At 48.4% G+C, this 20,529-nt stretch overlaps 5 protein-coding genes across 5 annotated transcripts; 3 read left to right on the plus strand and 2 right to left on the minus strand.

Moving 5' to 3' along the window:
* Nucleotides 1-845: 845 nt before the first annotated feature.
* F4807DRAFT_363987 (cysteine proteinase) lies at nt 846-4,140 on the plus strand. The gene is made up of 2 exons (XM_047995602.1): nt 846-1,027; nt 1,078-4,140. Exons 1-2 carry the CDS (start codon nt 1,010-1,012, stop codon nt 3,781-3,783), a joined length of 2,724 nt encoding a protein of 907 aa, XP_047856759.1. The 5' UTR covers nt 846-1,009; the 3' UTR covers nt 3,784-4,140.
* Nucleotides 4,141-4,825: 685 nt separating this feature from the next.
* On the minus strand, nt 4,826-6,939 carry F4807DRAFT_363954 (uncharacterized protein). Its single transcript, XM_047995601.1, has 2 exons — nt 5,086-6,939; nt 4,826-5,026 (listed from the first exon to the last, which is right to left on the minus strand). The coding sequence occupies exons 1-2, from the start codon at nt 6,627-6,629 to the stop codon at nt 4,912-4,914; spliced, it is 1,659 nt and encodes a 552-aa protein (XP_047856760.1). The 5' UTR covers nt 6,630-6,939; the 3' UTR covers nt 4,826-4,911.
* A 7,226-nt stretch (nt 6,940-14,165) lies between these two features.
* Nucleotides 14,166-16,144, plus strand: F4807DRAFT_415299 (putative alcohol dehydrogenase). The gene is made up of 6 exons (XM_047997028.1): nt 14,166-14,308; nt 14,374-14,520; nt 14,579-15,140; nt 15,196-15,224; nt 15,277-15,369; nt 15,432-16,144. Exons 2-6 carry the CDS (start codon nt 14,423-14,425, stop codon nt 15,526-15,528), a joined length of 879 nt encoding a protein of 292 aa, XP_047856761.1. The 5' UTR covers nt 14,166-14,308; nt 14,374-14,422; the 3' UTR covers nt 15,529-16,144.
* F4807DRAFT_364261 (tRNA-splicing endonuclease subunit Sen15) lies at nt 15,408-16,299 on the minus strand. The gene is made up of 2 exons (XM_047995603.1): nt 16,204-16,299; nt 15,408-16,145 (listed from the first exon to the last, which is right to left on the minus strand). The coding sequence occupies exon 2, from the start codon at nt 16,032-16,034 to the stop codon at nt 15,600-15,602; it is 435 nt and encodes a 144-aa protein (XP_047856762.1). The 5' UTR covers nt 16,035-16,145; nt 16,204-16,299; the 3' UTR covers nt 15,408-15,599.
* A 2,166-nt stretch (nt 16,300-18,465) lies between these two features.
* F4807DRAFT_364279 (uncharacterized protein) lies at nt 18,466-20,103 on the plus strand. Its single transcript, XM_047995604.1, has one exon. It carries the CDS (start codon nt 18,863-18,865, stop codon nt 20,003-20,005), a length of 1,143 nt encoding a protein of 380 aa, XP_047856763.1. The 5' UTR covers nt 18,466-18,862; the 3' UTR covers nt 20,006-20,103.
* Nucleotides 20,104-20,529: the final 426 nt, after the last annotated feature.

The raw sequence follows: 20,529 nt of genomic DNA on the forward strand, positions 1-20,529 counted from the left end.
AGGCACTAAGACACCTTCAATTGCCTCCGAGACATTTATCAGGAAACACAGCTTAGGACTTAGATATCGGTACACATTTCCATTGATAAAGAAAATATCTATATGTAAGAAAGCAGGAAGGTTTAGAATTAAAAATAAGACAATGAAGCTCCCCTGACGTTGCTGTCCGATGATGCGAAAACCGGGGAATGTACGACGCAAGCCGAGTTTAAAAGGGTGCTCGTGAATAATCAACCTCGGCCATTGATGACTAGCTTGGTCCTCCGCGGCATCTAAGAATGCGCGCGAATGATACAATTGAATGCGGGACAAAGGTGCACCATGCACCTTCCACTTCCACGGTTACATAAACCTTGAAAACATGGATTGAACTCTTTCTGAACTTCGGGCACTCGTTAATCCGGGTTTATGCATTTCTTATGTAAGGCACTTACGTCGAGCTAAGACCTCGGGCTTTTGATGTTCGTCTTATCAATACTTCGTTTTGACAGTTTTAACAATGAAAATCTCCAGCTGTCAACAGCCCGAATTAGATCAGCTCCGAATATGTTCCCGAAGGCACCACCTATCGTGAACGGCTGTGACCGAGTCACGAAGCGACAACCGGATGTTTTCAACGTCGGGTAGCAGTTGGCCTCTCGTTTAACAAGAAAAGGTGAAATATTGAGATGAAGTAACATATCAACTTTTATACTTACTGCCTTTATTTTTCCTTTTTCTCCTTCTCCTCTTTCCTTATATACCTATCCCCACATTATATGGTTGTGATTTATAGGGCTGTGGGTTATCTCCATGGACTATATCAGCTATTTACAGCATGTTACTATTTTCTCGATACATACTTGACATGTGCCATTGAGCAAAAAGTTTATATCGTGATAGAGTAATCGGTTGATACTGGGATATGGTGCTTTTATTGTTCTTGTCCACCAGGTAAATCCTCCATCTACTCAACGGGCTGTGTCGATTCAAAGACCGAGAGCCGCAACACCCGGGATCACAATTTACGATGGAGGCAAAAGCAAAAGTGAGACACTTTTTTGGAATAGCTCTTTACAAAAATTTGACATTATTTAGGAACGAGAGGCACTAGTCTCCGACACACATGGCAAGGCTGCCCTTGACCATGCTATTGCAGCCGCAGAATTGTATATGAACGCTGCCCAAGCAGCATCTAGCCCAGAAGAGAAAACTCGACTTACAAAAAAGTGTCACTCACTTATCTCGAAAGCAGAAGACCTTAAGAGATCAAGTCAACCCAGAGGAAGTAGTATCGCAGCCGTGGAGAAGCGCCTGAAGCTACCACGCCAGGCACGTCAGATCCCCAAAAGCGAACAGGCTATTCTCCTTCGCAGTTCTAGGCTTCACGGAAACATATTTCCACCATGGGAATCAGATCTCGAACCGAAGGAATTCAGTGGAAGCCTGTTCAGTGATGCTGCTGAGTTTTCTCTATCTTCACGTCAAAGAGCCGTCTTTGCGGGTTGGAAACGCCCTACAGAGATCTTAAGCCAAGGGCTTCAAGCTGATCAAACTAATGACTCCTTAATTGAGGCGCAAAACGACTATGATTTAGTCCAGGATATAACAACAGACTGCTCAGTCGTCGCAAGCCTCTGTGCCTGTATGCGGCACCTACGACCGGGACCTATGTCGATTTTGCCTGCCCTGATGTTCCCCGTCAGCCCCGAAAATGGACAACCCAAACTCTCTGCCAATGGGAAGTACGTATTCCGAATGTTTATCAACGGCTGCTTCCGCAAAGTCGTCATCGACGACCGGCTCCCGTCATCTGCAACAGACCGCACGCTCTACGTCGTCGACCGGCAGAATCCGAGGCTCATATGGCCGGCGCTCATGGAGAAGGCCTACCTCAAGGTCCGCGGTGGCTATGATTTTCCTGGGAGTAATTCTGGCACTGACTTGTGCGCATTGACGGGCTGGATACCCCAGCAACTGTTCCTTCAGAGTGATGACCTAGACTGGGAACGCACATGGAAGCGTGTCAAGAAAGCTTACGATTACGGTGATGTAGTGGTCACTCTAGGAACGGGACGGCTCTCACTCGACGAAGAAGAGACATTGGGGCTGGCTGGCGAACACGACTACGCCGTTCTCGACATGTCCGAAACATCCGGAAATAGAAGACTGCTGGTCAAAAACCCTTGGTGCGACGGCCTCGTTTGGAAAGGTGTTGGATCATCCGAAGTTTCATCCTCGCGAGCGACAGACGACCACCCGACCAAGCTAAAACCTGGATCTTTCTGGATTAGCTTCGACGACGTGACGCAGAACTTCGAATCGCTCTACCTGAATTGGAATCCAAGCCTCTTCACCGAGCGCCAGGACCACCACTTCTCCTGGCAGCTCCCTGATGCCACTATGATCGGCGGCTCTTGCCTAGCCCATAATCCACAGTACTCTATGACAGCCTCTGCCGACGGCAGCATTTGGATCCTGCTGAGTCGGCATTTCCAGGACGACGAGCTCAACATTATGCGCAACCACCGTGCTGGCACCACCCATGCTACTTTCCATGTCGAGGACGATGCTCCCTACGACCCTAGCACTACTCTCGCCGAAGTCTCCAGCAAACTCGGCTTTATGAGCATATACATTTTCGATGACCACTCCGGCCAGCGCGTCTCCCTCAACACACGACCCGCTTACCGAAGTGACTACGTCGACTCCCCCCAGACACTCGCGGCCTTCGAATCCAAGCGCGGCGTAACCTACACCGTCGTCGTCGCCACGCAAGAGCTCCCGCTCCCGAAATATTCCTTCACGCTCTCCTTCTTCTCCCGCAGCCCTTTGACCATCGCCCCGGCCCCGTCGCCCTTCCGCCACTACGCCGACATCAAGGGCTCCTGGACCCGCCGCACCGCCGGCGGCAACTCCGCCTCGTCGTCGTACCTGTCGAACCCGCAGTTCAGCCTCACCGTCTCGCGCGCCGGGCCCCTGAGCCTGCTCCTCAGCACGGCGCGCGACGAGATGCCCGTCCACGTGGCGCTTGTGTGGGCCGGTGGCCGCCGCGTCGCGAGCGTCGGGAATAGGGACCTCGCGCTCGCGAGCGGTGACTATCGGCGCGGCTGCGCGCTGGCCGAGGCCAAGAACGTTGACGCCGGCACGTATACCGTCGTCTGCTCTACCTTCGAGCCGGGCTACCTCGCCGACTTCGCGCTGCGCGTCGGTTCGAACGCGCCGTGTGCGCTAGCCGCCATACCGGCCGACGCCGCGGGCAGGCTGCGCACGAGATTGGCTGATCTACCTACTTGTATCCCCTCAATAGCAGCAACGGGGGCGGGGTCGGGGGCAGGGGGGGAACCTCATAAGAAAAAGCGCGCCGCCGTCTCCGCGGCGCGGTTGACGAGGGCTTGCGTCGTTATCACGCGGAACACCGCGTCCCACGCTTCGTATTCGGCCGGCACCACGACGCCGCGCCCCCATCCCGCCGTCCGCGCGACCGTCGAGCTGGGCACGGGGCCCGACAGGCTGATCCTCGCGTCTACGGACGGCAACGGCAGTTACAGCTACAACTACAATTACGATAACGGTAACAACCACAACAACAGCGCCCCCGAGTTCAAGGAGGTCGGCCCCAACGGCCTGCGGACGGGCGAGTTCGACATCGACCCGCGGTCCAGCGGCCACGGCTTATGGCTCGTCGTCGAGCTGCTGGGCTTGTACAATGCGCCTACGCCTGGCGGCGGTGATGGGCTGCAGGTCGAGATACTGAGTGAAGGGCCCGTGAATGCTGGGGGTTGGGAGGGCGTTGATGATTGACTTACTACTAGATACTTAGCCAGATTGCTAAATCGGATGTCTGCCTAGGAAGGTGAGAAGAAATACTATAAAAATTGAAGAATTACTGGTGAGGAGGAAGAAGAAGACAAAGGAGTAGAGACGAATAATGAGATGATGACGGGCGATAAATACTATGCCGAACGAAGGAAGGAATGGCAAGCCCGTACGTAGCTTGGCCTCGAGAGAAGTAGGGGAAATTAGTATAAATGAACAACAATACGAGGCCAAAAAAATGGGACGAGGGAGTTTAGCTCGACGCGGCTTGATTTTATCTATCTATATATAACCTTAACGTCTGATTTGAATCTATAATTACGCGTATCAAATCTATGCATTACAGGCTCAAACCTTCATCGTCCGCATTCATAGAAAAGAACGAACAAGGTTGGGGGAGAATAGATATGTGATATTTGTCATTTGTTTTCTGTGCTAGCATCGCAGACAGTGCCCGTTTTTTCAAAGTGCTTGCGGCTACGAGCGCACCTTGTGGCTTTCTCCAGCCAGGACTTTTCGTCCAGTTCCAGCTGTCTAGAAGAAAAAAACGAGCATGGATCCCTTTTTGCTGCGCTCGCAAGAATTCCTCTAGCTAAAGACCCCGGTCCCTCTTACTAGGTATGTATCTTATCCTCTCAAGTATGAACACGAATGAACAAAATAGAAATGATGTAGGCAGGCTCCTCTACTGGACCACCTCGCCAATTTCCGTGATACGCACTCCGTACATTGTCGTCGTACCATCTCTTGGTAGCCCCTAAAACCCCGCGTCTTCAAAAAAAAAACCCGAACAGCGGGGTAGTAAGCGAATGGAGTAGCAAAATAATAAAAAGCAAAAAAGTAGAAAAAAGGCCAACATAAGCGCTCCCCTTTGTGGTATAATTGGCTACGCCGAACGCCAGCTCCCCTTCCAATTGAGGTATGATTCGTAAAAGTCCCATTCCTCAATCAATATCAACGACGCCACACCGGCGTCAAAGTATCAGAACCAGCCACCCCCGGGATATCATCTGCTCCATATGTACATCTAAGATTCGAATGGCAATATATCATAACGTCGGAAGCAATCATTCTTCGCGTTCTCTCGTTTCATCAATCACTCCCGATGGAGCTTCACGGGCCGCCGCGGCGTCTCCGTCCTCGGTTAGGTCCGTCCGGACGCTGCGAAAGCACATCGCGAAGGGCAGGATCATCCTTGTCTTTATCGACGTGATGAACTCGTACGTGTCTATAATTCCTATCAGATTTTGTCGCATTCGCTGTTGTTAGATCTAAGAGATGTCCTACCTTTGCAGATTATCCGGCCTTGGGTACTTGTGCTCCCTATCTGGACAGAACGGACACACGTACCCAGGCGAATCATGGACAAGCCCATGACGAATCATCTCGTTCTTTCGTTTGAAGCCCTTCCCGCCTTCGCTTCGCGGACAACCTTTCACGGAACAATAATGCGGACGGGCGGAAGAGTGCACATTCGCGTGTGAATTGAGCAAGTATTGTGTCTGGAACGGAGGCGCATTACAGCCCTGCACCGTACACATAAAGGCGCCAACCGGATTTGAAATGGCATCAATACTCATCCGCTCGGTGATCGTAATCGATGTAGCAGGGGTGGAGGCATCACCGCTACCGCTTGGCGTGTTCGCATTGCTACCGCTGCTGTAATCTAGGTTCTGCCGATACTGGTTCGTGTTGTTATGCTGCGGAGGATACCCGTAAGGACTCATAGTGGGAAGCGTATGAGGTGGAGAAGGTATGCTTTGACTTTGGTGACGATATGCATCATTCGGGGATATTGGAGGCGAAGCATGACTCCCGGAAATTCCGCCAATCCGTGGCGGTCCTCCTGGGGGAGAGTGAGGAAACTGATGCCCATTACGCATAGCCAAATCTTTCGGGGGACCTGTAAGTTGTTCAAGTAGTGTAGATCTTATGGACGGAAGAGATTCGTGGTTAGTCGTGTCGGATTTTGGGGACGACTCCTGGATCGGAGGTAACTCCCCATGACCTGTAGGAGGACTTAGACCAGGAGGTGAACGTTGAACGCTGCTAGGATGCATCAGCATTCCTTGACCTGGCGTAAAATGCCGAGGAGAGAACATCTCTTGCGAAGTCTGCGACGGATAAGGGGAGATAGGCGCGGCAAGAACCGGCCTATTTGCATCCTTCATCGTATTCTCGTCTCGCGCACCGTCCATCCTCGAGGCCTGACCCTGTACCGTTCTTTGTGCGACTCTAGAATCGTCATCTGGAGCCTGTGAGCAATCCGTTGGATCTACGATTTTTGAAGCCGCTTTAGCAGCGGTAAGCATGTCCACGGCATTTGTCGCGAGAAACTGCAGATCTATGGACTTTGATCCGGGTGCGTCGGTGGCGCGTATATTGCGACGTTGCCTGGGAACTGGTGACATTTCTTCGTGGCTCCTTGTATCCTCCTCGTCCCCCGATCCATCGAACGTCTCTTCCGTTTCCCCTTTGCTGTGAGCGTCGTCGTCGTCGTCGCCGCGAAACGATAAAGGGTTCGACCACGCCTCGGCGACGATATCTGGCCTTTTTCCACCGTCGAGGTAGTGGATCAAGACTGCATCGCCGAGGCTCGGGCGGATCTTTTGTCGACGATTAGAAGATTTCCGACCGTTTTGAGAAAGAAGACTGACTTTGGGAAGTGGTATAGCCGGCGGGGAGGGCGATGGTTCAAGCTTGGGGCGGTGAGCCTTCATTAAGGGACTGTGCTGAGGAAAAACGTCATCCGGATCGTACACGTCGCTAGCTGAAGGGTCGTGAGCGAGGGCCGAATCGACGGTCGTAGTCATGTCTTCACGCTCTGGCATGGAGTGGCCTTTACTCACGCACTGGTCGACTCAAGTCATCATCGGGAAACCAAGACGAGGTTGCCAGCTGTCGCACGAAGGAGTGACAGTACTGATTGCGCCAAAAGTGATTCGACACAGTCAAAGTCGTGGTCGCCCTCCCATTCGCGTGTAAGTGTAGTTGCGTTTGGTTAGAAAGTAGTAGTAGTAATCAGGCGCACACTAGCCTGCCAAAAATGACAAGACGAGTGAGTTCAAACCGTGAGTAATAGAGTAACACGGCGCACTGGCTCTTATCCGCCGCAAGGAGCCGCAACTGCGGATTGGTGGATACTAGGACCCTATCGCTGAGAAATACGGGGTGGTCGCGCGCGCTATCTAGCTCAGAACTGATGAAGTCCCTTGGCTAGAAGTGGCGCAAGGATGGCAAGGGAGCCGCGGGAGAATGTAAGAAAAAGAAGGAAAAGAAATCAAGCAGGGGGGAAGATTGGGGAGGGGAGAGAATAAAGAATGGAAGGGGGTCGGCTATGTTGAATCAGGATAGGATCTTTGGAGAAGAAGGATGCGATGCGGTTAATGCTGAATTCAGGTTAGACGACAGAAAGGTAAGTATGGTAGAGTACCTAGGTAGGTACGGTGACAATGCTGGGTATAACGGCAAGTGTGTCTTTCCTGGATGGGGGAAGGATGGGGCCACGGAGACTAGCTTGGAATAGGCTTGTATTGTGGATTGTGGGTTATGATCTTTTTTTTTTGCTTCGAAGTTGCTGCCAAGGACTTAAAGAAGTATACGCTCGTGACCGACGAAGAGTAGACTTGATATTGGGGTGGTACGGCGGTGCTGTGTGGTAACGTCGTTGTAAGGCAGGTTAAGGCAAGTTCAGGCAGGTCAGGCAAGGTAAGGTTTTTGGCGCAAATAATGTAATGTAAGGCGGGGGGAGAAGTGCTGCGCTGCGGAGCCTCCTCTCTTGGTCTTGGTCTTGGTCTTAGGTCTTAGTCTTAGTCTTGTCTTGTCTTGCCTGTCGCTATGTTTCTTTCGTCGGTGGTGGGATGTGGGATATAGAATAGGCTGGGCCGGATGGGGTACTAATGGCCTAGGACCTAGGTCCAGTACCTATATGTAAGTACCTAGATACCCAAATGATATGTGGTGGTGCTCGGTACTAGCTAGGCTAGACAGCGAAGGTCGTTGCTTAGAGGGCAGTGGTCCCTGGATTTGGCGCTGGTAAGCCGATGGGATCGTTTCGATCAGTTAAATTGCCAGATTGCGCCGTATGATAGGCAGGCCCGAAAGGCAAAACCCGCATTTAATAAGACCGGGGGTCGATACTATGTAAGCTTTTTTTCTGCTTGGACAAATTTGGCAGGGGTGCGGCTAAGTCTCAGAGGGACATGGAATCCTGACGGGAAAAATTCTAGTTAGAGACGATGTCACTTCCGTCATGTCGCTTTTCTAAGTAGATGGTGTGGGGAACAACCTTGTGGGAAACTGGAGAAGGAGAGGAAAAGAGGAGAGAGGTAGAAGAAGATGAGAGAGAGCCTGGTAGAGCAGTAGAGTAAAAGCAGCCCAGCCCTATCGCCAATGGAAATGGGGGTAATTGAGAGAGTTAGAGTCAGAGTGAGAATGCAAGTGTGAGAAACTGGGAGACCGATATACCGGGAGACTGGGGGATTGGGAGAGAAAGTGAGAGAGATATTGAGATAATAGATTTACGGTATGTACAGACAGCAGGTACGGTAGGCATTGGCTACCCAGGCTAAGTTAGGTTACTAACCTACTCTGCTGCTACTGTAGGTAAAGACGTGTAGTTTAGGTCTGGTTCTGGTAAAATGTGTGAATGTCCAATTGAGGGATGAGTCTGGGGATGTTGCAACATAGTACAAAATGGGTTAAAATGGGACCCACTGATGCTAGGAGGTTGAAGCGGACCAAGAAGGAAGAGGCGTGCGGCGAAGAATGCGGCTGCGAGTGGATGATCCAAGAAGTGATTTCATGGAAGGTCCCAGGGAATTTTTGGAAAGAGGTAGGTACTTACCTCAGTAGTAGCACCGCGGTGGTCACCACCAGTACCCTCGTATCTTCGTATCTTTATTGTAACTCTGTATTCTGTATTTCTGTATCGCGGTCGGGCTAGGTATGCATGTACGGATGTATCTTTCTCAACCTTTACCTCTGTAGGCCAAATATGTACTTAGATACATATGTATATCGATGCCTCTAGCAGCTCTAGGTAAGTAGAATTCGGGGCTAATGTAAGACTAAAACAACTTGTACCTGCCGCCCACCTGGCCCAGGCTGGGTTATCCCCGTCTCCGCCGTTTAGTGACTTTTCAGTAATCTTGGTTTGCGCCTCTCAATGGTGCGATGTGCCAAAGCCTCATCAATCCCCCGGATTGCGATCCCCAGAACAAATTGATGAGAGGATTGTGTGTAGTATATGCGGTATATGCGTGGTTATGTGTGTGGTAATTCGCAGCGTAATTCGCAAATTCGCACATTCGCAAAAACCCACTCGCTAATAGCAGCAGTCTAGCACAATCGAATCAATTCTCTTCCTTGTTTTCCGGTATATCCCACACATACAGGACATACAGGACATACCATACAGGACATACAGATCATACAGATGCTGTACGTAGAGCAATAGAGGTACACACACGCACATACATATACATATTACATACCATACGTTTATAAGTCGATTCTTCCTGTACGTATTCCAACTTTTCCTCTGCAAATCGCTCAGGGTCTTGCGCTATTCCCTTTACGGATCTGTAAGACCACGGCAAAACCGGCGACGGGGTGATAACGCGACCAAATTTGATCGACGAGCATGCGTCCACCGGGGCTAGGGTAAGAATGGGAGTGGAAATGGATGTTGAGGTGTGTCAGATGGCAGGATGGGATATCGAAAAGGGTCGGCTTTTTGCGGGGATAAAGAGGCACCTAAGCTACTGGTCGAGCAGATGCGGTGCTATTATCTAGCAGGTAGTATTGGAAACATGCGGCGACCCAGATAACGACCCAATATCGTCGGTGGCACTCTCAATCCTCGTTTATTCAGACGTCACTGAATACCGCTCTTATAAGGTACTGGTCGAACGAGAAGGCTGAGTACATACAGTATGACATGATAAGGCCTCAGAGATCGGAGAGGAAAGGAAAAGCGAAACTTATGTGAAGAAAAGGTTTACTGCATTCTACTTGTCCACTCACCCCGTCATTCACTAGCCATTCACTGCATTCGCTACATATCGCGAGGCGGAGGTAATCGGCAATCGACGCGGTTTGCTCAGCCACCCTAGCCGGCGCAAGCAACGGCAGCGACAACCATGCGTGCCTCGTAATACACTACAAGCATCTACAAGCATTCTATGTAAATTTGGAGACATATTGAGGCTTATGCACCCTTGGCAATCCACTAGACATGCGTTGCAGCAACGAACCGTATACTCGTGCGAATACGGAATAGAGATATGTACAGGATAAGGCGTCCCATGCGATCGTTGGAGGGGATGGGGATGGGGAAGTGAAGAGAGAGGCGGGGATTCGCACAATATATCTCTCGTTTACAGGATACTATACAGGTATGTACAGTAGTGCGAGCATGCGGCACGCCCGATTCTATGGAGACTCTCTTAAGCTTCTAAAATTCACCGAGATTGACTATTTGGGGTAAAAGAAATGGTGAATCTTTACGGGGATAGTTGGAAGATGGAAGAGCCCGTATTGGCAATTAGCAGAAAGAAACTAGCCTCGTTTTCTTGATTACCGATTACCGAAGACATTATGCTTCTCCAGCTTCCGAGTATGGACATGGTGATAATGGGGCTCGGCGTTTACCACTACTAGGTACTAACATAACATGAAGACATCCGTCTATCCATATGTAAATCCATACGAACATTAGTATGAAGATGTCTAAGACTCTAACAACGTGCCGCCCACGCAAAAAGAGGGTGGGATTGGCACAATTCGGTAGCACTATACAGGAGCCGCTCTGAATGGACGCACGGGCAGGAATGGAGTAAGGCCTGGCCTTTTCTAGCCGTGACGTGGACTCGATAGTACATATCGCACGATGATACAGCCGCATCTGCAGGCCACTGACCGCAAAACCCCGGCGGCGTACCTAATGATGCATGGATGTGCGCGATGTGCGTGCGGAGAGTACTGCCCTGTATTGCCCTGTGCCCTGTCTCATTACCTTATTAATCTACCTCTCGCTGGAAGGGATCACTGGGTCGGGCACGGTTGCCGCCCTCTCTCGCGTCTTCTACTAAAAAAAGGCCCTACTCTAGCAGGAAAAAATATCACCGAGACAAAGAGGAAAAGATATTGGACGTCGAGCGTTTCGGTCGACCGCGAAATGGGTCACTTTTAATAAACCTTAGGTCTTGATGATCCCGGTAACAGAAAGAGGAGTCGAGTTGCAGGGTCTTTCGCTCTCTTTGTGGGGACGTTTCGCGGGAGGCCTCTTAGGAAATACCATCTCAGACGACTTTCCCGAAAAGGTGTGTAGGTATGCGAAGAGACTGCTTCGACGGCAGCGCATAGCAAAGCAATGCCATGACACAGCTCGAGTCCTCTTTTCCCTACCTACCAGTCTGAAGGCTTCCGTTCAAACTCGAGATGGCGGATGGGCCGCAATCCCAGGCATACATACATTAATAAGAGAATTCGTGAAATTGCCCAACGGGTCGTTCGAGGGGACAATAATGTAATACTCTGACGGCGAAGAGAGGCCGTGGTCCATTCGATTGGTAGGGTAATCGGCCCAGGAGAGGATGCCGTATGAGTGAGAGAGATAGAGATTACTTTTGTGGGGGTGAGGACATGAAGGAGGGCGAAAGAGGGCTGGGAGGGCAGATGGAGCCAGATGGAGTTCCGGTACGACGTCTAGACATCCAAAAGCCTACTACTCGATATGTGGTCAGCAAATTAGATCCCTCAGATGGACTTTTCACCTGCATAATGCCCTCAACCCATGTATTCCGGTAGTATGTTGTCATCAAAGCCAAGTACATATAAAAAGGTACATGCTCCATGGATGGTGGATAATAAAATAGGCATGTAAGTAGAAACTAGAAACACGGAAACGGGTTGGTATGCTGGGTATGCTGGGTATCATGGATGTTGGTATGACCATTAATAGGGCCTCATAAGATTCCCCGCCGTTTGTTTCATGTGTCTATCTATCTGTTGCGAGCCTTCCAAACGTTTGTCTCCCATTGTACAAAAGGAGACTGGCCTGACTGGCCTTGTCTATAAAACATTAGCACTATCGTCATCCTCCACCGGATCACCATGCAGAATAAGTATTCATGCAACAGGGCTCTCATCTAACGGGCTCGCCCTTCTCCAATGCTATCACATAATCCTGCCTACGCTAGAGCCGGCAGGCAGCACGAAGATCGGCCGTGCTCGATTTTTCTATGTATGTAATTGGACCTTACGACGCTCAGAACTGGTTGCCTATCAAACCGATGACCTGCACGACCCAGAAACAGAACAGACTCTTTTTTATTTTCCCACGCCGTCCGCGGCTGGCCGATTCAATGTGGTAATCCATTGCAGTTTACCGTGAACGGGGTTACGTCGACGGTGCATAGTTTGCGGACCCCAAAGCCACCTTAAGGTATCCTACTATATGGCGCCTGGGTATTTGCATTGAATCCTCCATTTATATGAAATTTTTAATTCCCTTTACCCCAAGACAAACACCAAGCACCAAGACACCAAACACCAAACAAGCGCATGGGCAGTTGGCTCATAATATCCATATATACCTACCTATATACGGACGCGCAACTAGGAAAGGGAGGCGGTGTCCGAATAGCCGGGCGGCTCAGCGTACAAAGATGATGCGGTGCTCTCGCGATTGGTCCCTTCGGATCATGTTTCTAAAGGCGCGCCGCCATGATCACATCGCTACCTAAAAGTCATCTTCCAATTTGTTATCTCAATTCTCTTGAACTGTCGCCTCCCTCGTCCCCCTTCCGTCGTTGGGAACACATGGAAGAACCTTGCTTCGGGTTCCCTGAAACCTTCATTCAGCCGCTTCGGTTGACCTGCATTTGCGGCCCCTCGCTGAGCCTCCTATGAGCCGCACCTAACTAACACATGTCTTCTGTAAGGCCCAATTAGATCGGGTAAAAAGGTAGGACCAAACTCTTCTGTATGACCCTTACGCGGACCAACCACCTGCCCGAATAACTACGTGCGCACGCCAACAAAAAACGCCAAAGCGGATAGCATATTATGTACCTACTGTAAGGTGGTATGTAGGTTACATGCTTTCGGGGCCCGTAATCAGCGTCTTGACTATCCATTCCAAGGTTCTTGCAGGGAACCTTAAGAAAGTGGCGTCCTGCGATAATTGCATACAAAAATCGCATAGCGATGCTAGAGGTACATAACGACCTCGGCAGTTCCGAGTGAGTAACCCGTACTCCGCTGAGCAGGGGAATTTTACGACGCAGCGATGTAAGATAATACCCCGTTTCGGCTGGCGTCTACATCGACAGACGGAACGAGGACGAGCTGAAAAGCGCTCGCTTGACACATCGTCTCTTAACACGTGGAAATGATTGCCAGCGCTGGATAGTACATACCTACATGCCTTCCTAATTCACGTTTCTGGTTCATCTTTCTCCACTTGGAGGCGGACTATAGCGACCGGGCGGCGCCACATGTGTTAGTCACAGGTAATCTTGATCTTGGTAACGTCCCGCGTGTACACGATCGTGCCACTTGTCGGAACTACTAAATCAAGTCGCCGTATCACCAAACCTGTCTAAGTCGGCTATTGCACGCCTATGGAAACCTAGCGAACGAATCCGGCAATACTAAGGGAGAGCTAGGGGAGAGCTAGAATACCACCGGCTGTATATATGCCGGGAAGGCTTGAGTTTGTCGAAGAGATTATAAGTAGGTATTGGTTCTTCATAAGTACTTGATAGGGTATGGATGTAATTGTTTAGAAAGTCCGGTGAAGTGGCAGGCTCCGACCACAAACGCCAAGACTACAGAGAACGTAGGTATTAAATGTCGGATAAAAAGGGGGTATGTCTGTTAGAAACTCAGAAGAGTGATAAACATCCATGATATAATCTAGTGATACTTGACAAAAACATATAGTATCATCCTACTTCCCATAAAAGCAGTATACTATATATAGAGCAATTTAGGTGTCTAATGTGTATGACAGATGGGTAGAATGACATTGACATCCATCCATATCTCAACCGAACGAACTAAGGGCTACCCCACTCCCACATAGCACGATTCCCGATTCCCCCGCATATAGTAACTGGTGACATCGGCGTGGCGTGGATTGGCATAGATGACTGAGGAACAAAACGAGCCTGTATCAACGGGAACGACCTCAGTTGCGTCATTGCGTATCTAAGGCTTCTGGATAGAGAACGGTCAATTCAATTCGAGTTGTGACAAGGCCCCTGACTTTTCTGAATTGAGAGGCAAGGCGTCACCACCATGGAGCTACCGCTTACAATGAACGCGGTCGTGTTCGATGGCCCGTACAAGGTGTCGCTTCAGCAAAGACCAGTGCCCAAGAGTGAATTAAACCCAGAGCTCATCTGCCCTCATCGTAGTACGATTAATTCAGCTGACAAGATATAGTACAACATGACGGGGACATCATAGTCAAGGTTAACGCAACGGCTCTCTGCGGATCGTACGTATTGTGTAGTTCTTTGCCTTATCCTCTTCACCGGTCTTCTAATGACCCAACCCGTCTAGTGAGCTTCACACTTTTCGAGGCCATCAGCCTTCTAACACGGGCTTCATCATGGGCCATGAATTTGCCGGTACGGTAGTAGCCGCGGGAAAAGACGTTCAATCCGTTAAGATTGGTGACAAAGTTGTGTCGCCCTTCACGGTCTCCTGGTTAGTCACCCTATAATTTCCGTACGTGATTAGGTCTATCCATTAATGAATCTCTCAGCATGAAATGCTTCTACTGCAAGAATGGGTATTCGTCTCGATGTGACCATAGCTTATTGTTTGGCTGTGAGAAACTGGATGGTGCCCAAGCCGACTTTGTACGCGTACCCCTTGCAGACGGTACTGTAATGAAGGCACCGCCCGAGATCGACGACAATGCCCTGGTTCTCATGGCGGATATATTTCCCACTGGTTTCTTTGGTGCCAGAAACGCCTTCAATGCCCTCGGCGCGCTAGATCCTTCCGAAGCCACAGTCGTCGTCATCGGCTGCGGGCCGGTAGGGCTGTGCGCAATAGTCTCGGCACTTGAGTATAAGCCGAAACATTTATTCGCCGTCGACAGTATTGACAGCCGCCTCGAACTTGCAAAAAGCTTGGGAGCAGAACCCCTTAACTTCGCGAGGGACAAGGAGTCCATGATTGCTCGAATTAAGGAAGTCACAGACGGCCGAGGCGCTGATGCAGTTATTGAGGTGGTCGGGTTGAGCCCCGCTCTAAGGACAGCATTCGATGTCCTGCGACCTTTTGGCTTCATAAGTAGTATCGGCGTTCATAATGCCGAGGTGAGCGAACTCTTAAGATGTGTCACTATACGTACGACCACTAATAGTCATTTAGATCCCATTCAGTGGCACTGAAGGGTACGGGTACGTGGCATCCTATCACCCATCTCGTTTCTCTCAATTAACTTTGGTATAGTAAAAACGTGAGGTTGCAGATGGGAAGGTGTCCTGTTCGTTCAATATTTGCCGACGCGCTCAAGGTCCTATCTAAGAACCAGCATCGATTTGGGTAAGTTGACCCTCGAGTACAACCTAACGAATCGGTTCTCGGTAGCCATTAACTTCTCCCAGGTTTATGTTCGAGAAGATTATGCCGCTCTCTATGGCTGTATCTGGATATGACCTGTTTGACAAAATGCAGGCACAAAAAGTAATTTTCAAACCATAGCTGAGAAGATATAGCGAAGCTACCTAGGTAGGTTGTCTTGTTGAATGAGATAGAGCCACCAGGTTATAAGCCTAGTTCTGCCGAGGTTTCACGATGCCGTCGTGCATGAAATAGTAGACAATGGTAGAATCGTCGTGCATCGTAGCAAGCAGTACTCTCTTAACACGATCCGGATTTGCTGGAGTTTGTGGCGGCATAGAATCGAAAACACTTGCAAACGCCCTGAGCGTCCATTTCTCGGCCAAGTGAGTCGGCAGTACCCATTCAACGACAGGCTTCTCTGGAATACGCCCCGCCAGATCGGGATTAGATTTCAGCATCTCGATCTGGTCATCAGGATGCAGGTAGAGTTGACGAGGAGGGAGCCCGGAGACCATTGGTCTGGGTAGAGGCGAGTTGTCCACGGGGGAATGAGTCAATATCTGCAGCTCGGTCCAGTCATGCTGGTACCGGAGGTTGTCAAGCACGGTGGCCGCAAGGTGTTCGAAGTACGTTTTCTCGGTCATCCTGAACCTTACACCTTCTTGATGTTCGATGATGTAAATAATGAAAGTGTATGGAAATCTTCAAGTCAAAAAATGAGGACCCTTTTGGCAAGAATAATCAGATAATATGCACTAAAGCGGTGTAACAGGGCAGTTAGTGAAAGCATATTATGTAAGATGTACTACGTACAGTCGCCCGACAAAAGTTTGAGTCCGTTTTGTTAAGCCTTAAGTAGCGCTAAGATTTTATTATTCTTATTATAGAATACGTTATCTTAATATGATAATTAGATGTTGTTGCTTTATATATTTTAAATCTTTTATATTTTAATAATGAGTATATTATTTGTTAGTTGTTATTATTGCCCGAATTTTTTAAGTAAATATTAAATTAAATAAAAATTTTAATAAAATAAATTATTATAATGTTTCTTTAATGTTTAGGCGCGGTTAGTTAAGGTGTAATTTATAAAACAGTTAAATTAAAATTATTTAATAAAGTTTAGTATTACGGTTTTAGGCTTAGCGCCTTGGCGCTACTTGAGGCTTAATAAAACGGACTTAAACTTTTGTCGGGCGATTGTATATTACCGTACAAGGATCCGCAGGAAACAATTAACCGTTAATTAACGGTTAATTTATGGTTCGAAAAAATAAACGTTTAGGAATGAAGAAACCACTGAGAAACCATATTTTTAAATAAACGTTTAAATGTGTTTTTATATTTGACCAAAACCTAAACGTTTGAATATTCAATCGTTTATTTGAAGCTTTAGATGTACTTAGACGGGAAGGCCGGGAATTAACGGGAGTAGGTGTAACCTTGGGACCAACAGGGCAAACGGGTCAGGTCAGGTCGGGTCAGGTTGAATCTATTCAGGCCAGGCCAAGCAGGCCTTCTACGATATATACAATTACAGACTTACCTGAATTGCAGTATATCAATTGCAATACTTACCTGGCCAGGTAGTTGAGCCTCACAAGTGAGCACTGCTGGCAAGTCAGTCTTGGAGCTCCTGGAGGTCCTGGAGTTCCTGGTGTTCCTGGAGACGATCCTGGGGGGTCCTGGGTAGGTAGGTAGGTAGGTAGGTAGGTTTTTGAAGACTTCTTCAAAGACTTTGAACCTTGGAGCACTTGAAGTTTTGAATAAGGGAGGAGAAGGAGTGTAAGTAGGTGGGTAGGAGCAAAGTCTTATATAGAACTCTAAGGCAAGTAACACAACAGGATCAAGAACAGTTAGACTAGAATGATTGGAATGGCTACACGCACCTTAGGATCAAAGGTTCAAAGTATCAAAATGGCTACACACACCTAAATCAGGAGGTAGACCAGGATAGCTAGAATACCAGGACAGTTACACACACCTATTGAAGCTATTCCCAACTAAAAACGGTTGTTCAAAGTCAAACGTTTCAAGATATTTAACATTAAAATGCAAGTAATCGTTTAATTTTATAATCGTTCGGATAAGTAAACGTCAAAGTAAAATAAACCATATATTTATGGTTTAAATAAATAAACCGTTAATTAACGGTTAATTGTTTCCTGCAGGTCCTTGCTAAGTAGGTACCTAGTTTTAAGATTCAAATATTTCAAAATCCTTCTAGTTTCAGCCTCTCAACAACCACTGATAAATCTAAATATGTACTTATCCAGAGTCCATCTTTAAACTTGAGTTGAGAGAATTCATAAACTGTCAGGCAAGTACCATGAAGACCTCCTGCTTCAACATTTTCGTTTATGGTGGTACCCTTGACATCACACGTCCAAGGTTCCAAAACTGCCGAACACCATTTCATTGGATGAAAGACGACCAATAACTTTCAAGTATCTATCTTTTAGTTGAATGCTGCTTACCTTCGGCCGCAAAACTTCTTTAAAATAACCTTAACATCGAATCTCGTTATCGCTCAGCAATGCGAACTTCGCATGCACCGCATGCCCAGGTACACTCACTCAGCCATAACGAACAGCTAAGTTCGCTGTTCGATTTTAGAGGCGCAGATCCTCAGCTAGTGCGGGATCTAGAACTCTTCAAAAGGTTCCAGGGCTATGCGCATCATTGACATCCACGAGTTCCGTTCCGTCAGGCCGTACACCTCATGACGCATTTGTCTCAAGGCTTTAAGTTTTGTCATTTTGATTATGATAAACTTGAATTCAAGGTTAAGTAAAACAATTATACGTGTAAGTGGGCAAGCGCATAATCGTACCTGTTCAAGTGAGGTAATAATTACTACGTATAATTTATTGGAAGGAACGAACACATCCCGTCCTGTCGTAGTCTTATCTGCGGCAGGCGCTTCGCCCAAAAACGCTGACTTGGCGGGATTGATGCGAATGAAGTTTTCGCACTAGCGACTGCGACCACTCAGCTTTCCCCCTTTAAAGTCCTATGCCAAGAAAACCCGCTGCAATTTTGCCTTCGTACCTGCAAAATGTTCGGGTTCCTTACGACGTATTCGTACTACCTCCTCGAAATCCTGTTGTGCTACCTTTGACGTTTTTGTTTCTTTGTTCACTTCTGACCAGTTCCCCTAAGTATTCGTTTCATTGTTTCTTCTATTCCGTACATACATTTGTTGTTGTCAATTAGTATTGTCTCATAATCGCCTTGTTATGCTATGGCCGGTCTAGACCCGCGATCGTAGCTAAAATAATTTAACCCTCGTGGTTACTACTGGGTCCTCATTTTACATTACTCTCGCGCAGCTGACATCGTCTCGTCAACCGCCAACTGATATCCGTCACGTTTTGTTGCCATTCCAATTTCGACACTACCTAAGAGACTCGAAATCGAAATTTGCGCGAACTGTCGGTTTACGATATTAGTTTAAGCGACATCTAAAATGCCACCCGATTCGCCGAGAAATTCCAAAGATGGCCAAGATGACAGCGTTGAACGGGCCACGACCGTGTCTACAACCGAGCAGAATAGTTCTTTAAACAAACGAATACCGGTTTCCCAGAATCAGACGCAGGAAGGAGTGGGTGCTGCTCTCGCTTCGAACGTGGCCGCGGTGGACGTCCAGATGCAGGAATATGCGAATGGATACCATTTTCCACCAAAATACCCCATAAAAGAACAGATCCGGATGGGACTGGTGGACTTTTGGAACTTTTATAACACTGGTTTCGGCTTCTTCCTCGTCATCTACTCGCTCAACGTCGTAGCCTGGGGTGGTATGCTCTTCCTCCTGCTGTGCAATGCGGCACCGGAGATGTGTTGGGTCAACGGCACGAAAGACTGCAACCATATCGACTCACCGCGCCGAATATGGATAGAAATAGATTCACAGATCCTGAACGCGCTGTTCTGTGTAACTGGCTTCGGCCTAGCACCATGGCGATTCCGCGACTGGTATTACTTGCTACGATATCGCATTCGCGGAGATCAAAAGGCCCTACGGACGCTCGCAGGAATTCATCGCGGCTGGTTTCGTCTTGCAGGCTCCGATCAACTACCTGCGAATCTTGGGCCGAAGAATATCGAAGAGACGACAGCAAACTACGACGTCAATAGCGTTCCATACCCTCTTGAAACGATATCAGATGCTCCGCCGACAGGCCTCAGGGCCCCTCCGACAAAATTATGGAAGATGGATTTTGTTATTTACTTCAACGTCGCAAACACGTTCCTACAATGTGTATTGTCAGGGTTTATGTGGGCGTTAAATAGGTACGACCGTCCCAGCTGGTCGACCGGTCTTTTTGTTTGTCTTGCTTGCATAGCATCTGCTACTGCCGGTGTTTTGATGGGCATAGAAGGAAAACATGTCAAGGCTATCGAGGGAGTCCCCCTGACCAAGAGGGATATAGCACGACTAGCTCAAGATAGGGAGCTAGGCATTCCTCACTACAACAACATTAATGACAAGGACCCCGAAGCGAAGAAGGAAAAAGCAAGGAGTAAGAAGGAGAAGAAATTATTTGGGAGATCCGAGAAGCCTAGCCTCGGCACCGACAATGAGAGACAGACATTGTGTGATTGAATACCTGAGTATGGCGTTTAAGCATGGTTCTATAGACGGCGGTACACATCAATTTTACCCGCGTATAATCTTTTAGCAGTACATGAATCGATACCCTCTATTAAAGGCATGGTGGTTACATCCAGGAAGGGGGGTTTTTAATAATCAATGCTATGATTTAATCTCTAAGTTGCATAAACCGGAAAGTTGACTGGTTTCAATCTTGACAACGAAGGCTTCCTAAAAGTAATAGAATGAGGCTGCTAGGGAACAACAAATACAACAAATAGGATCGTATGGCAAATCGGATGATTAAGTGGACGTCAATATGCAGTCGAATATGCACTTGAGCAGGTGATGGCAACCGAGTAGGGCCAATAAGTCCACGAGATGCGACTTCTCTACCACATGCCGGTCCCAGGTACCCACCCTTTGGGAACTTCCGCCTGTCGGGTCCGGGGTTTCTAGCTGAGCCAATCAGAACCGAGCTAGATATCGCAAGGCTAATCAGCTGACCAATGCGGGGACGTATCTTGGTCTAGCTT

This window comes from Annulohypoxylon truncatum (genome assembly GCF_022578515.1).
Source record: "Annulohypoxylon truncatum strain CBS 140777 unplaced genomic scaffold F4807scaffold_7, whole genome shotgun sequence".
Classification (NCBI taxonomy): domain Eukaryota; kingdom Fungi; phylum Ascomycota; class Sordariomycetes; order Xylariales; family Hypoxylaceae; genus Annulohypoxylon; species Annulohypoxylon truncatum.